Genomic DNA, 17781 nt, shown 5'->3' with positions numbered 1-17781 from the left:
AGTCTGACTCCCACTGATTTTTGGTTCACTAAGTACATCACAATATCTTATTGCATGTGATACAGGCTGTTTGAGGTTGAAATAATATTACAATTTACAGGTACCATTTTCAGATTGACAGCATTTCAACTTAAGGCAAATGTGGTATCTAACCTTTTGGGATTGGCTTCTCTCCCTTAGCATAATGGTTTCAGGTTGGGCCCATTTGGCCACGAAGAACTGCATTTCATTTTTTTTTAATAGCTGAGTAGTATTCCATGGAGTAGATGAACCATAACTTTCTTTTTCAGTCTTCTGTTGATGGGCATTTCGGTTGCTTCCAAGTTTTTGCAATTATTGATTGTGCTGCTATGAACATGGGGGTGTTTGTTGGTTTCTGGTGTAACAAGGGTTTTGGATATATTCCTAGGAGTGCTATTGCTGGATCATATGGTATGCAGATTTTCAGTCATTTGAGTGTTCTCCATTCTGATTTCCAGAGGCTACACCAGCCTCAGTCCCACCAGCAGTGGAGTAGGATTCCCTTTTCCCCGCATCCTCGCCAACAAGTGAGCTATTCTTACTGGCATTATTGGTACCTCATTGATGTTTTAATTTGGATTTCCTTTATTGTCAGTGAGCTTGAACGTTTTTTCATGCTTGTTTGTCATTTGGATTGTTCCATTGTAAAGTGTCTGTCCATTTCCCATGCCCATTTCTTCAGTGATTTGTCTGTTTTGTTGCTTTTGTTGTTCTGGAGATCTTTATATATTCTGGAGATTAATCCCTTATTTCCTGTGTAGTGTGCCAAGATCTTCTCCCATTCTGTGGGTTGCTTTTTTTTACTTTGTTGGTTGTTTCTTTTGCTGTATAGAAGTTTCTTAGTTTGTTGTAGTCATGGGACCTATTTAGCCTCTATTTTATAACTATTTGGGAATAGATATGATCCCAGATTTGAAATAGAGTGAAATTACAGCTGCCATGACTTTCAGTTGATCTGGTTAATTCCAACAGTGGAAGCACAACTTGGGTATCTTCTGTTGAAAATCGTCCATAAGTGACAGTGTAGTGGCAATATGAAATTCCAAGTTCACTTTTTACTTTTTTCTAAGTTATATTCTATAACGTCAGAGAAATTGCTTCACTTACTTGCATTCAGGAAGTTTAAGAGATTTGTACTGATTGCAGAGCAGGTTTGGCTGTAACCCCAGTAGGTCCAATCTATGAGAAATACTAGGGCATAAACCTCCTTGGGAAAATACATTAGGAAAGGGAGAGGATTGCATGCAAATTGTCCATAGAATTTTGTCATTATAGTTCTATTTATTTTTGAAATGCAGACATCCATTTTTCCCTGACCCAGGAGTACCCTATCCAGAAGTTTTCAATATTCATGAAATCACTTTTACTTACATGATCTTCCAAAACCATGTTGACTTTTCGGGGGTGTTTTTCCAGATGATCAACTCTGTACTTGTTCTCTGATGATCTGGAAACTATGGACAACAGGTTTTGGTGTCTGAAGGGGCGCTGACCTTGTCTGTATGCTCTATATAATGTGTCCTATAATGAATTGTGTTCAACATTCCAGCAGTTAGGAGTGCTGGTCCCAAAAGTGAGATGATATCTAATAGAGAATTCTAGCTTCATGTAGTTTGCTATTGATAAAAGGTTAAATACAGGAAAAAAATGTCATTTTAAGGGGATGATAAGTGGTAGAAAAGAAAATGAAACATAATTTAGCTTTTTTAATCTGACCAATTGGAAGAGTTACATAAGACATGTCTTCCATCTGCTTGTTCACTCCACAAATGAACAGAGTTAAGCTGGTCCAAAACTAGAAACCAGGAGCTGCTTCTGGGTCTCCCATGTGGGTGTGGGGTCACACTCCACTGTGTTTCCAGGCCATGAGCAGAGAAACAATTTGGAAGTTGAGCAGCTGGGGCACAAACTGGTACCCATCTGGGATGCCAGTGTTACAGGCATAGGAATAGCCTGCTTTAGAATTATGCCAACCCCTAAAATATAATTTAATGTATACCTTGATAAAAAAAATGCACATTAGTAAGAAATTTGAGTAAGTTTGTATGCTTTCTCTCTTTATATCCACAACTATTATAACTCTAAAATATTATGGTTTGATTCTTTTGAGATAATATTTTCCAGATATGATTGTTTCTTCAGTTTGTGCCCCATCATGCTTTAAACATTCTTCAGACCCACACAAACCCATTCCAGATGGATAATGAATCCCCAGTTACTTACCCCTCAGAGTTCTTCATAAGCATCAAGACAGGTGCTCTATGTGCCTACTCCCAGACATCATTTCTAGTTATCCCAAACTTGTAATTATTTTGAGACCAAGGTGATAAAAATATGTTAAATAAATGATAGTAAGTTGGAAAATTTTTACAAACAAAAATGGCACAGTGATTTGATCCTCTTTCATATGAATTGTAGGTGGTACCTAAATCTGTTTATAAGAGACCATGAGAATCCCAGGACCCCATTCCAGAATTATTTTCTATTCCAGGCACCTGCACTAGATGGCTGTAAATGCTTGAGGTTCATTTATGACCAAGATATCTCAGGGGAATCCTTGACTCCCACACTCAGTCCTTGCAGGTGTGAGAGGTGTCACTCTTACAAGCCAACTACGTAATTACTGAGCTAAAGTCATGAGAATGAGACAATGACGAAGCATTGACTGGACAAAAAAAATGCCTGGAAGAGACCAACAAGCCAGCAGGTACATCACAGAACTGTCACTGGAAGAGAGAAAAAGAAATTTAGTTTATCTCCCAATGTTTTCCAAGTGAGGATTGAAGAACTCTGTATTAACTGATTGAATGTTTTTGATTCATGATTACATCTATCAGTACATTTTAAGAATCATATTTGACTTTTAAATCTATGCAAAACAAAATCATAAGCGCTAATCTAGTATCTTCTAACCTTGCCTCAATGGTGTCCAGAATCTATGATGCAATGAATTCATCATTTCACAGAGCAGCTGGTATTGCTACTTAATTACCCTTCACATAACATCCATTCTTTCTAAACATTCTCCTTTGATCATTCATGCATTCTAGAATGCTGACACTTTGCCTGTTACTGCTTATTGAGTACAATTGATGCTGTATTTTTTTTCCTGGGTCATGTAAATTGATTTGGGGGGCAGGTAGCATTTGATCTTTCTAGGAGGCCTAATGGACTTACTAAGTTCTCCACTCATTATTTGACTTGAGATTGCATTTAGATTAGGTGAAGCTTTCCAGTGGGCTTTCCTGTCTCCATTACTTACCTGAAAATGTTCCTCTTCATCCTGACCAAAGGAAAAAAAAGAAAGAGGAGAAAGTTTTACTCATTGAAAGCATTAATGGTAGAAAATGAAGTAACTCAGCCACAGAGGATTGGTTTGCTTTTTCCGCTTGGCTTTTGTAAACCTACTTTGCCTCTGAAAGGATGGTGTGTGTGAAAACCTCAAAGGGGAGATCAGAATAACCAGCCTAAGTCATCAGCCCCTGTTGACCCAGAAGTTCCCTAAATAAATAAGGATGTGAGTGTAGCCCTTGCTCAGAAACTGGCTGCAAATTTGCTAAGTGATTGATTTGATGCTAATTTGCTGCCTGGACTAAGAAGTCCTCCAGGGCCTGTCCTTTGGGAGGAAAATAAATTTAGCCAAATTGAGGCCTATTTTTGGTTTGACTTTGAGCTCTGAATGTTTGGGAGCCTCTTTTTTTTCCCCAGAAAGACTGTGTGTCTGAGGGATGCTCACTTAGGATGTTCCAAAGGATACACGTTCTGCAGGGATTACCCAAGTTCCCGATCTCCAACTCCCCGTGAGTTCTTTGGCTCAGCCCGCCGCCTGAGCCTTTCTATGGGTGCCTTTTGCTGAATGAAGTTCCTGCTGCGAGACTGGGTTAGGTTTCTGCTGCAACCCTGGATAGCTTGGTAGTATTTAGACTCCACAGGCACCCCGTTCTTTGTCTTCATGTATGCAAGAATGGAGAAGGAGGATGGAGAATTTTGATTTCAGTCTGCAACTCTTGGGATAACAGGAGAGCTTGAAGGGAGAACTATTAACACCTAAACATGTGTTACCAAATGACAGGATGACAGAAAGAGCAAGTGAGGGAAGGCCATAGTCCTGAACTAGCACATCCTTTTCCACAGCCTAACGCAAGTTGTTTCCACTCTCTAGGCCACTTGGTGGGGTATGTAGCGTCAACTCTTACCATTTTCTAAGAATAGAACGTAACTATTTTAGAATTTTTAAGGATTACTTATTTATTTCATTTGAAAAAGTGACAGAAGAGGGTTGAGGTGGTGAGAGCTTCTATCTGCTAATTTGCTCCCTAAGTAGCCCTAGCAGGCAGGTCTGAAACAGGCCAAATCCAGGACATAAAACTCCATCCTAGTATCTGACACAAGATGTGGGGGCCCGGGTACTAAGGCCCTCTTGCGCTGTTTTCCCCAGGCACATTTGCAAGGAGATGGACTGGGAGCAGAGCAACTGGGACTCTAACTGGCCCTTGGGTGGGATGGCAAGTCACAAGCAGCAGCAGTTCAAACTGCATCACAGCACGCACTCCTAGAAGACAGATGTTTTGATGAAGCCGTGTTGGAATCTCTAGTTATTGATTAATATTTCACAACCTTTATTTTGCAGGACCCCAAATTACGCGAACTCCTGGACGTGGGCAATATCGGGCGGCTGGAGCATCGCATGATAACAGTGGTGTATGGACCTGACCTGGTCAACATCTCCCATTTGAATCTTGTGGCTTTCCAAGAAGAAGTGGCCAAGGTATGCTGCATGCAACCTCATTTTCTTGATCTGATTCCCTGAGATTCTGTGCTGAGGCCAGTGAAAAAACTGATTTTTTTTTTTTTTACCATGGAAGCATTTGTCATACTTTTTTAAACAAATGCCAAAATTCCATCTAAACATAATTTAGCTTCCAATGTAGATGCAATTTAAACATTTCCTAGCAATGGCATCTACTTTAAATTATGGAGAACTTTTTCATTTGGAATTAAGCACTAGGTATAATTCCTTTGTAAAGAAAAATACAGACAGAAACCACATTGCACTTCACCTAAATACCTCATCTCAAGTCATTTTTATTTTGGGCCACATCTCTGCATCAATTGTAACCATCTATCTTTTATAACCTTGTGCTAGAGGGAGACATGTTCAAACCCTTTTCAACCTCCTTTGACTGCACAACACCTAGCCAATCACCCTCCATGTAGTAACCACTTAACCTTTAAAATCTGTAACAAGAAGCTGAATTGGCTCTAACCCTTCCATGAGGAGTTGCTGATCTAAGATAGCGGTCTTTCAAATGCACACAGAAAAAAAAAAAAAAACTAGGAGTGCAATGTAGTAACAATCATATGAATATCTGGACCTTTTGACTCCCATTTTGAGCAGAATTTTCTTTCACTGTGTTTGTCCTAGCAAGGATCCATATAATTTCCTCTAAAAGTTAAGGATAGCAGGTGGCTAAGGTGCTGCAGATGCCTGATAATGCAGATTGCTGAAGGCAACAGCAAAAGCTCAAGAGGCTGGGTTGCTGTCACTCATATGAGAGACCTTCATTAAATTCCAGGCTCCCAACCATGGCCCAACCCAGGCTCGGGCGTTACCAGCAATGGAAGAGGCTCTCTCTCTTTTCCTTTTTTCCTCTCTCTCCCCTCCTCCCTGCCTCCCTCCCTTTTTCCCTTTCTCTTTTTTCCCTCCCTCTTTCTCTCCTCCTTTCCCCCTTCCCTGTCTCTGTTTTTCCCTCTCTCCCTTTCTGCCTGTGAAATAAATTCATTGAGTCAGAATTAAAGGTACGAATCACAGACAACTTGACATCTGAGCAGCATACATGTATCCTCTTAGGATCAATACTTTTTGTGCATTGTCATCTCTGGATCTTTAAAGCCTTTAGAAACTACTGCCTTACCTGTGTGTTTGATAAACGTAATCACTTCCACATGATGGCTCATGTTTCCATTTGGTTCCACAGTGTAACTTGGGCTGGGAGGATTCAATTCAGTGAGACACTGTCTGTAAGAACATTAGGTTGCTCTGCACAAGTTCTTATCCCAATGCCCGGTTGGTATCCTGTGGTTACATACAAGAGTATCAGCATATGAGTGGGTGTTTGGCTGGATAAATGAACACAAATATGAAATATTTGTGAACTACTTTGAAAATCTCTTCCCATAGGTGAAACTGTTCCTTTAAAAAAAGATGACCAATCTATGATATTACAGATTGTCAATAAGTGTCAGTGACTTTCAGGAAGGTATTTAATGAAATGGAACAGAAGTTTCACATAGGTTAAATTGCCGTAAGTCTTTGTGCAGTTAAGTTTAAAATGAAAAACCAATGCCCTCCTCTCTTTGAATTGATACCCACCAATTTTCCTGAGAGCATTTATTTATGAGCCTGAATAATAGTCCCCATCAGGACAGCACCTGTGGGGATTTTTTCCGCAGCTATTTGATATCCCTGGTATATTTAATGATGCCATAGAATATCTCTTGCCAGTGCTGGCTGTGATAGACTGTAAAGGGTTTTACCCCTACTGCAATTGCTCAGCTAGAAAATTAAGATGTGCAAACATCCTCTTACTCTGAAAACTGACTTCCGTTACTTCTAATTCTCAACATCCCATTTTCCAGTTCCTCCCTGAAGCTGAGGCGCCTGATGCCATGAACAATGCCAAAACCAAATTCTGCAAATTGTGCAGAATGTCTAATTGACACCTGAGGCTTGCCAGACGTCTCCAGAAGGAATTGTTTATAGATGGATTCTAGCTCATTCATTTACTCGGCACTCACTTTTTGGGCAGGTGCCTTCTCGGTGCCGGCCACATTTCCAGCATGGTGGGTACGGTGATAAGCAAAGCTTTTCCCTCTGAGAGCCAGCATGGCAGAAAAAAACAAACAGATAAATCAGGATTAGGCAGTAGAGGTATCGTATGTCACTTGGAAATTCATGTGCAAGAATAGAGCAGGTGGGGAGGGGATGGGAGGGAGGGAGAAGGGAATTGTACCTCTTTGTGGGCTGGTCAGAGAAAGCAGACACCTAAACAAACTTGCTCAATTGCAACCATAACATAGATTTAAAATTTAGAATCAGACCCAGCACTTAAAGCTTTCTCAAAGATGTTATTCCAGATTTGCATAGTCTTTATTCTTGCCCAGCTCTCTTAGAACCGAGTTTCTAAGTAATTCCATTAGACAGGGAACCTTTTAAGTGGTGAACATTGGAAGAAACCTGTGTCTTTCATCTGCTCCGTCTGTTGTTGGGCTACAATGCCGTTATCTCTTGCTATGAAATAGCAATCGTACGTTTGTTGCACAGCACAATTCCCTGATGCCTTTATACCCATAGGATCTGCCTCATCTTGCCCTCAAGCAAGCAGTGTTTCTTTTGAAAGTATTTGTCAAACGGATGGTTTGCTTGCAGTTTACTCTCTGAGAGGAGTGAGTCTCCTCACCCCTCCTACTTCCCTGAGGACGAATGGGGCATTGCTTTTGCTACCACTGGGAATCCCACCTGCACTGGATACCCCACCCTCTTTAGAACTGTAGAGTATAGGAGGAAAATACGAGCATCCTTCCCACTCTCCTACCCTTGCTTCCCGGTGGTTCCCTTGGCTGTTGACTCAGAATAAGGACAGAAATCCCAAACAAGGAAATGAAAACACAGGAAGATGGAAAAAATAAACAGCACAAGGGTATACTAAAAACTTTCTGGGAAAAAAAAGGAATTAAAAATATTTGAGCTTATTTTGGTACAATATTTTTAAAATCCATTTATTGTTTCCTAATGTACATTTGTCACATATTACGAGAAAGTAAAAATATTGGCACCAAAACAATTTTATGCACCAAGCTGAAATTATAATTTTAATTCTATTACTCCTCAAACTATTTGAGGTATTGTCCTGTGACTGCTGCCTCCTAGACCAAAAAAAAACCCAGAGGTGAAACCCAGGAACACCTCGACGGGGGGTGGGGGTGTCGCCTCAAGGGTACACCCCAGATGTCTGGTTGCTTCTTAATTTCCTCCATGAGTTGTTCCTGAATAGGCCATGACTCCAGTCTTCAACCTCATGCAGTAGAGTAGTTCTCTTTACTCATGTGTTTCTTTCCTTTTGGTTCCAATTTCTCATCTCCCAGTATAGACCCTGGAGCAGAACACACACCCGGGCACAGCTGCCACATCTCACTTGTTGAGTCTTCAGCTCCAAGGGGGTTGGGGGTGCAGCACAGCCTCGGGCACTCTAATGCCTCCCAGCAGACAGTGTGAAAGAGCCTTTAGCTCTCCAGGTCTGGCCCAGTCTGATAGCTCCACTAACAAAGAGTGCAGTTGTACTCCATCATTGCCCCTGCTCAGCCAGCCATTGGCTCTTGGAGCAGACACAGGGGGAAGGGCAGTCAGTAAGTGTCAGAGACGGCAGAGGCTGGCTTATGGCTGGACTCTGTAAGGCAGGAATGGGTATATTCATAAGTGAGTAGCTCAGCGGTGAGGCAGGAAGGACTGGGAGTGGGGTAGAGGTGGGAGCATCGTAGCAACTTCCCAATCCATGTTGGCAGTTCTACAGAGTGTAGCCTACTGATGAGTTCCTGCCAGTCATTATCTGGGAGTAGCGATTCTAAAATTTAGGTACCTTTCAGCATCACCCGCGAGACTTGCTGCATTACAGTGTATAGAGTGAGTTTTTGGAACAGTGTTTAAAGTGGCAGGCACTCTCCATGATGGAGAGGCAATTGTCAGTTCCAGCTGCCTGTTTCTTATCCAGCTTCCTGATAGCACCAACAGCCTACAAGGCAGCGGCTGCTAGCTCAATGACTTGAACCACTGCTGCTTATACAGAAAAGCAGGATTAATGTCTGAGCTCCTGACCTAGGCCTGGCCCAGCTCTGTTTGTTGTAGGAATTTTTGAAATGAATCAGCAGATGGAAGATTTCTTTATATGTCTCTCACTCTTCTTCTCTGCCTTTCAAATAATTAATTTTTTAAAAAATGAAAATCATTAAGTAATTGAGTATTTAGACTGAGTGCCTGACTGCAGTCCCAGCATCAGGCCCACCTACCCTGGAGACCCCAAATCTTTGTATTTCTGAGTTCCTGGGTCATACTGATGCTGTAGGTCCTGGCACTGCACAGGTTAGGTTCTCTTCTTTAGACGTGAGTGGGCTAAGGGCTGCCAGAACCTTAGATTTTCTTCCAAAAGGAGCCAGAAAAATCAATATGAGATGTCAAAAATTTGGAACTTTTTATTTTGGAAGAGCTTGTGAAACAAACAAGACACAGCTCTGGACTGCTTAAGACTTGACTTGACGGCGTCGAGTTGGCAGCTTGAATTGAGGAAGACAAGCCTTGTCCAAAGTAAGACCTCAGGACCTGGCCACCGATCGTACAGGGTGCATGGGGTTTCAGTTTTCAGAACAGAATCTGTACTTGATGCTATATATATTTTCATTCTACAACTTCCAAATCATTCCAAAGTCCTCTGGGTACCTGAGACATGTGACATCTCTTCACAGCATTTTTCAGAAGCTTTTCAAAAACCAGTCATCTGCTAAGTAGCCATGCTGGGCATTTCCTGAAAGTTCTATAGAAGCCATTTTTCTGCACCTTAGATCGTATCGTAGACTTGACTATGTATCTCCATGCTCAATAAGGAAAAGGAAGGTAGAGTAAGATAAATGAAATCTTCTGGATACTTCTAGTCTCCATGTTTAAACACGCAACTTGAAAATTAAAGAAGAAAAGGATAAATCATTGCTTCAGTAGGGCAAAGTTAAAAGAGTACAAATATTACACAGTGTCCTGTAAGCTTACCTTACAGTAGCCAAGCCATTGATCAAACAAACACAAGCCAAGCCATTGAGACATGGCTGCTGAGAGAGACAAATGTGGACCATTTGCTTTCTGTAGAATGTTACACACTCCCTTGTAAATGCAGTGTTTCCTTCTGCTGAGCCACTGTTTTGACTTTGTGAGAAAGGGAACCAACTAGAGGAAGGACACGTGCTGGTAATAGGAGTCCTGGAGAACAAGCACTGGTCAAGAACCTTGGAGAAGAGGGCTTTACATCAGAAATCACAGCTACACTCCCCTGCCACGTACACAGGAGCCTTCAGGCCCCCGGACACTGGGGCTGCTGCCTTCATCATCCGCAGAAGGAAGAGTTTGGTGTCGTTTGCTCATTTATGCAACCAAACTGTATTGAGCTCCCCGTAGCGTGCCGAGTGCTGCTCTAAATGAGGGGGATAAAGCAGATAGAGACCCTTGTCTGTGTGCAGCATATCATCTAGTGAGGGAGCGCGATAAAGAAAAGAAATAAACCATAGATACTAAGTGACATCAACAAAACTGAAACAGGGGTGGGAAATGCTGAGGAAGTGGACATTGAGTGGGATGGTCAGTCCAGTCACCTCTGAGATGATGACATTTGAGCAAGACTTGAAGAGGGTGAAAGGACAAGGCATCTGGAGGCAATGAGGAGGATAATTCAGAGGGGGAAGCAGCAAGTGCCAGAGAGCATCTGGTGTGCTTCAGCAATAGGAGCGGTCCAGTGTGGCTGGAGCAAAATTAGACTGAGAAGAAGATAGAGCAGAGAGGGTGAAGGCAACAACAGAAGTTGATGTCCAGCAGAGTGGTTTAGGCTTGGGAATCACTTTGGCTTTTGTTGTGAGATGAAAACCACCAGTAGGATTTGAGCTGAGGACAGAAATGTTCTGACTTAACCTTTAGGCAATAATGCACTGCCAGGAAAGGGCAATAATGAAAGGAAACTATGAAAATGCTGGAGGTGAAGTTGCTACTGACTTAGACAAAGGGAGAGATGGGGAGGAGATGAAAAGAGAGGACCAACAGCATGAACTGCAGGTTGCAAATACGAATAGCAGGATTCAAGCATGATGTTAGAGTTTTAGCCTAAGGCACAGGAAGGATGGAAATAACACCTTTTAAAACAGGGGAAATCTGACTTGAGTTTTTCTTTGGGGGGATGTCACAGGGGTTCGGACTTGGATTTATCCTGTTTGAGATTATTAAATCCCCATGTGGAAAGAATGCACAGGCGGTGGATGTTCAGGGCCTATAGATGAATGCCAAATGTATCAATTTGGGAGTTGTCAGGTATTTAATGGTATTAAAATCCATCATAGTGTTTAATGAAACCAGATGAGATCAGCCAGGAAGTGACTGCAGAGAGGGAAGAAGTCCAAAGACTGAGTCATCTCCCAACACGGGGAGATAAGAATCATCAGGAAAAAGGCTGGGAGGGAGCAGTCAATGAACTAACACGCTAGCAAGTGTTAGTTGGGAGTCAGGTGAACAGTGAGGAGTGAACAGTGAGGAGTGACAGTGACAGTGACCCACCGGGTCAAAGGCTAACCAGGTAAACAAAGGGGAAGAAGTGCCAACTGCATTTGATAACAGAGGTCATTGGTAGTCATTTTATGAACTAACATTAGTGGAGTGGCAGCATAAAATCCCAAATTGGAACAAGTTTCAGGGAATATCAGAAAAGGCAGATGAAGAAGTCATTGTGGGACTGGTGTTGTGGAATAGGTGGTAAAGTCACCACCTGGATGCTGGCATTCCATACAGGTGCTGGTTCATGTCCTGTGGCTCCACTTCTGATCCAGCTTCCTGCTAATGGCCTGAAGAAAAGCAATAGAGGATGGCCCAAGTGTTAGGGTACCTGTACCGCATGTGAATGAAGCTCTGGCTTCAGCCTGACCCAGTGCTCGCTGTTACAGCCATCTGGGGAGTAAATCAGCAGATGGAACATTCTCTCTTTGTCGATCTCCCCTTTCTATAACTCTTTTATATAAATAAATCCTTATTTAGAAATAAGTCAACATGGATTTCTTTTGAGAAGTTTTGATAGAAAGGGCGGCAAAGAAATAAAAAAAAGCTGCTAGAAAGCAAAGTGAGGCCAAGAAACAGTTTTAAGAATGGAGAAATAACATGCTTGTGTACTAATAGGCATGATGTTGTAGAAGGAAACCAAGCGCTGATATTGGAGAGTAGAGTGGTTGGAACAGTCATTGGGTAGGTGAAGGCAGTAGGATTTACCTCAGAGCTTGATCCATGGGCCAACTTGTAACACCTCACCTGTTTTTATAAAGAATTTTATTGGGGTACAGCAACATACACTTGTTCACACATTTTTTATATTTTCATGTACATGATGGGATTGAGTAGTTATGATATAGACCATATGATCAATAAAGTATATTTACTATCTTATTCTTAATTTTAAAAAATTGACCGTGGCAAGTATTATGTAGGAGGCAGAGGGCTTCTCTTAACATGTTTCAAGCAGCAGAAGAGGAATAGTTTAGTGTATGATTGATGAAGATGCTTGTAAAAGTCCATAGGGTGGGGGAATTATAGAATCCGTCTTCTGATCGTTTTCCCTGTGACAAAGGAAATACAGGTCATTCTCTATGAGTAAGGATTATTTGATTTCTCAGTTCTTTTCAGCATTGGTTGTTGAGTTTCTTTTCAGATTTGACTGAACCAGAAAAGGCAGATCATTTAGATCTGGCACAAAGTGATTTTCTGCAGATTAACCAACCACTATCAAATTTTCGGTTGATTGATGAGTCTGCCTGCCAACTTCTAGTCTCTACTTCAATATTACATGAAAAATGTCTTTTAAAAATAAAACCTTCAGACCTTAATATTCTTAAATTCTTCTCATGCTCTATTTCCTACAAAATGAATCCTCTATAGCCTTCATTCATTCTTTCTTTGAGCAAATGTTGATTGAGTTTCTAGTAAATACCATGTGCCTGTTGCATTAGGAATTCATTGATGACCACATTTGGACACTGATGGTTACCCACTTTGTCTCTTGCCCCTTTGCTGTGGCAGCTCTAACTGCCTGGAGTTTTGCTACCTTTATCAATTCTAATGCCTTTATAACTTTGAACTCTCCAAGACTGCCCTTCTCCATGTTGTCCAGCTGAAGAAATCCAACCACAAGTTCCTTAGGGACCTGGCATCCATGCAGGTCCTTGTCCCCATCCATCCCATGACTTCTAGGAGTAGCTCTCTGTTCTCTCCTGTGTTCTTCCATGTCACACTGCTCATTACCTATCAGTGTGTCTGCAACGCTTCTCTGCTGAAAGTGAAAACAAAACTAATTCTACTGCTTGATCACTTTTGTGGTTCCAGTGTATGTCTTAGTGTTTGGCTTACAGTAGGTGCTTAGTAAATATAGGGGGATGAGAGATAGCATGGACTTTTGAGACATTGAAAACAGCTTAGAGGTGACATACAATTTTACATCCAAAAGGGCTTTGACAATCACGTACCTGGATGCCCTCATTTTGCAGAATACAAGAAGTTGAGGCCCCTGGCTGGTTGGTTGTATGTGTCAGGCTTCTTCCCTGACAGCGTAACAGTAGACAAAGCGCAACTCCAATCACTGTGGCTTCTGTCCCCATTCTCTTCTCTTCCTGGTCCAGTTTTGTCATGGCTCAGAGAGTTCCTGTAACTGCCGCTCTCCCTCCCCATCAGTCACCATACGATTTCACAGTTACATGGAAAATCGCTTCTGTTTACCAAATCATTGCTGCTTTATAGACAAAGGCAATAATAAAAGTCACAGAGAAGAGACTTCAAGGAAACAAAAATCTATAAGGTGAGATTAGAAAATAAGAAGGAAAGAGGACAAATGAAGGAGGCAGCCCAAGCTACTGCTGGGCCATTCCTATTATAGGAATTGATTCATCAAGGTTTTGGAAAAATTTCTTAGCTATCCCTCCAAGGTAATACTGCTAGATATTATAATCTGACCTCAGGAGCCAAAAGGTTTTTTCTATTTCATCTTACTCTGAGAACATAAACATTAAGGTCATCATTTTGAATCACTGACCTATATTCTAAATGAAACTTGAGCTCTATCATTTTTTGAACCTAGTACTAATTTATAGTAATTATGCCATAGCAATATGGTAGACTTTTCTTTAAACAGAATATGATTGAGAGGAAAGAGAAGAACACAAGAGATATTGGGAAATAATGGAAAGTTGTACCTTTCCGTTGGGTAGAATATAAAAAACTAAAATAGTTGCTTTTTACAACATGAAATGTTAGACCTCTTAGTTGGATTTTCTGGTATCTTCTGTTTCTGAAAGTCCGGATCCCTTCATATTAACGTGTATATCACCCAGGACTACTCCATTACTTACCCGTAAATAAGGACCAAATTCTTACTGGTCCAATGCAGGGCACTCTTAGTCGTCAGTGCTGTAGTTGTGTTGCGATTCACCCCATGTCCTATACTCGAGTGGTAGGTACAGGGTGCCAGACAGCTGAAGGACACACGACAGAAGCATTTACATTATGAAATGTCACCCCTCTGGAATACTCATATGAAAGTCTGAAGGATCAGAAATCCAAAAAGAGCAATGCATAATAAAACGAGAAATTGAAAGGGTCCAACTTGGACTTCAGTGTCCTCCTGACCCCAGAAGGAGCAGCAGCTGCTCTGCTGGTGGCTGTGGGTGAAGAGGACCTGTCTGGGTGAAGAGGGGCCCGTGTCTGTCTCCTGGGGGCTCTCCTCTGCATTTGTAAAGTAAAAGATCCTTTGCAGCAGGGAAATGTTCAAGGGGTCTCTGAAATGAGTGAGCATCAGTTGGAAGGGCAAGTACAGACTTCCAGCCACGGAAATGATTGGCATTTTCAGGCTGAGTGCTCCCCTGAAGGGAAGCAGGAAATGACTCCAGCAGTACCATCCAGCCAGGAATAAGGATCTTCTCCCTCACTCTTCTGCCTTCTGATGCCTTACAGCTGACTTAACCTCGGGTTGTGTCAGCTCTGCACACAGCTTTGAAGGAAAAGCACAGACACCAAAACCAAAAGGCATGATTTTTTTTATTATTATTATTAAAAAAGAAGAGCTCTAAGAAAAACTAGCCTTTTAAATTTTTTTCTCTCCACATATGAAATATTAGCCAAAAATATCAGACATCCTGTGAGAGAAGCAGGTTGGCATTTTGCCTTCCACCTCGATATCAGTTGCTATGTTTAGTAGCTGAGCCAAATGCTTCCAGCATTTAATCTGTCACCAAGGACAAAAACTCTTTCTGAAATTGCTTTGCTAGCAATTTTCCTAATCATGGTATGATCATTTTCCTTTATTCAATAAATGTTTAATTGCCGACGGTGCATCAGATACTTTTGAGTCCTTGGGTACAGAAATAACTACATAGATAAAAATGCTTGTCCTCAAGCGAGTGGGGGCAGATGGGCAATAAAATCCATGCGAGAGAGTTGGCTAGAAACAGAGAAAGTGAGACACGTGCAAGAGACGGATAATGTGCATCCGTCACTGAGACAAGGGCACAAGAGATTATGACATTTGCAGAGGACCTTGAGGAAGCTGAGGGTGGGAGCCAAGTGGGCGTCTGGGTACAGAGTCGACGCAGAAGGAGGTGTACGCCCAGCATGTTGGCCAACTGCTAAGATAGCAAAAAAGAACATGTTCAAGAAAAGAACATTGGAAGCGAGTAAGAATATGCATGATGAGTGGCTCAAAATGTGGTGCATGTTAGGTTTTAAACCCACTTAAAGTTCTTATGCACAGCTGATTTCCCACAGTGCAAAGACCCCCCTTCGCGGTAAGTTTACTGCCAGCTGAAATGGCAGGTGCAGTGAGGTGCTTAGGAGGTCCTTTACTCCAGCAGGATAGGAAGGGGAGCAGGGCGGGGAGGGGGAGAGAACAAGAAGGGAAACGTCTCCTGGCATGTAACAGGATGGGGGGCTGTCAGGGCAGGGGAAGGGGGCAAAATGGAGGAGGACAGGGGAGAGCCAGGAAAAGGGAGAAAAAGGGGAGGGGGCACAGGTGGAGGCTCACCTGATACAACCCAACTGAGCATGCAAGGTGTGGGGGCGTGGGGAATCGGTTGGGAGGGGCTGCGGGTGGACCCCAGGAACTGGGTGACTGAGATCGTCACAGGTGATTGGTAGGTGGCTAGGGATTAGGGGAGGGGACTGCGAGAGAACAGTGGGTGAGAATCTCGTAGGACGTCATGAGGTTACATTTCATTGGTGGCTAATGTGAACTGCGTGAAAGTGATGGCAGAGGTTCAGAATGGCTGAAGCCTGCAGGGCCCATGTTTGAGTCACCCCTCACAGTGCACGGACACGGTAAACCGTGCCTTGCTCCAAGCAGTACAGCATTTAGAGGAAAGGATTGATCTGCTGTGACACGTTTTAGCATGATCACTCTGGCTGCTCTGTTGAGAAGTCATTGTAGGAATACAGAGACAGAGAGATCAGAACTTCTAGGCTTGAAGTGGTGAAATGTAGTTGGATTCTGGATCTACTCTTGGGCTTTGAAGTTGATAAAGAATAGAACAAAGGATGCTTCTGTGCATGAGAAAAGTAACCAAATCCATGGAGCAGAGGGGCGTCTACAAAACATTTATGAGAAATATACATTTAGAAAAAATGTGCATATGGGCCCGACGGTGTGGCCTAGCGGCTAAAGTCCTCGCCTTGAACGCCCCGGGATCCCATATGGGCGCCAGTTCTAATCCCGGCAGCTCCACTTCCCATCCAGCTCTCTGCTTGTGGCCCGGGAAAGCAGTGGAGGATGGCCCAAAGCTTTGGGACCCTGCACCTGCGTGGGAGACCCGGAAGAGGTTCCTGGTTCCCGGCATCAGATCAGTGCAGCACCGGCCCATGTGGCTCAGTTGGGGAGTGAAACATCTGATGGAAGATCTTTCTCTCTGTCTCTCCTCCTCTCTATATATCCGGCTTTCCAATGATAATAAATCTTTAAAAAAAAAAAAGAAAAAATGTGCATAGATTTTAAATTTTTTATACTAGATTTACCTTTTAGCTCCATTTTATATAAACATTTTGAAGTACTGTCATAATTTGAATGTAAAGCCAAAGGACTTGATGATGGATCAGATACATGACCTGAGAGCACAGAGCTGAAACTCATCTCAGGAATTTTTGGAACTGCGTTGATTTAGATGGAGAGCCAGTTGAGGATGCAAAATCAGAAACTGAGAATTTTGAACATGTCATTACTCTTAGCCCAAAGCAGCAGGATACGCACAGGTGTGACCTCTCATCTCTTAAGATGTTGTGAAAATGACAAGAAACATGAACACCCAATGATGAAGTGAATCAGATGGGCCAGTGGATGACATGTTTTAATACGTTGGCAGAAGAAAAATATGGAGAGAGAAGACAATCTGATGAAACAAGGTAGGGAAAGCCACAGTGGGAGTGACGCTGAGAGCTGCATTTAAGGAGCTGTCATGCCCAGAGAGATTTAGAGGATTCAGAGATCCCAGGGTTGGGGACCACTGATCCTGTGGAACACAGAGCAGGAATTGAAGGGGAAAACAGGGACAAAGAATTCAAGGAACATGGATCATGCCTTCAGCCTCTGCTTGCCCACCTGCTGCTCCCCCTGCAGAATCATTCATATCCAGTGACTTCCCATGATACAGTGTTGAGGGATGTTTTTATTGTATCAAACTATTTGAAAAGAATTGTTCTGTCTTAAAGTCCTTTTAGTTTTAGCATCTGCCACATGACACCGTATTGGCAATATCCATCAACATAACTGCTCTAAGTAGAAGTAGGCAGCCCCATAGATCTCACTCAAATACTCAGAGTTGCCGGTTATACAAACACTGGTGTGATTTGAAAAATACAAGTCAACAGCAAAATATTTGGAGGTTTTTGAAAAATCCTTCAGTATTGAATGATAAAGGAGGCAATGACGAACAAAAAGAGAA

General features: G+C 42.3%; 1 protein-coding gene across 2 annotated transcripts in view; it reads left to right on the top strand.

Moving 5' to 3' along the window:
* The window catches only part of PLCB1 (phospholipase C beta 1), a 616791-nt gene that overhangs the window by 407969 nt on the left and 191041 nt on the right, over nucleotides 1-17781 (top strand). For both annotated transcript variants that reach the window (XM_004593350.2, XM_004593351.2), the window contains exon 4: nucleotides 4652-4789. In XM_004593350.2, coding sequence (XP_004593407.2) covers nucleotides 4652-4789 — 138 coding nt within the window. The remainder of the gene's footprint in view (nucleotides 1-4651; nucleotides 4790-17781) is intronic.

The sequence above is a fragment of the Ochotona princeps genome, chromosome 22, assembly GCF_030435755.1.
Source record: "Ochotona princeps isolate mOchPri1 chromosome 22, mOchPri1.hap1, whole genome shotgun sequence".
NCBI lineage: Eukaryota > Metazoa > Chordata > Mammalia > Lagomorpha > Ochotonidae > Ochotona > Ochotona princeps.
The sequence above is the reverse complement of the archived record's forward strand: the minus strand, read 5'-3'. Positions and strand labels throughout refer to the sequence as shown.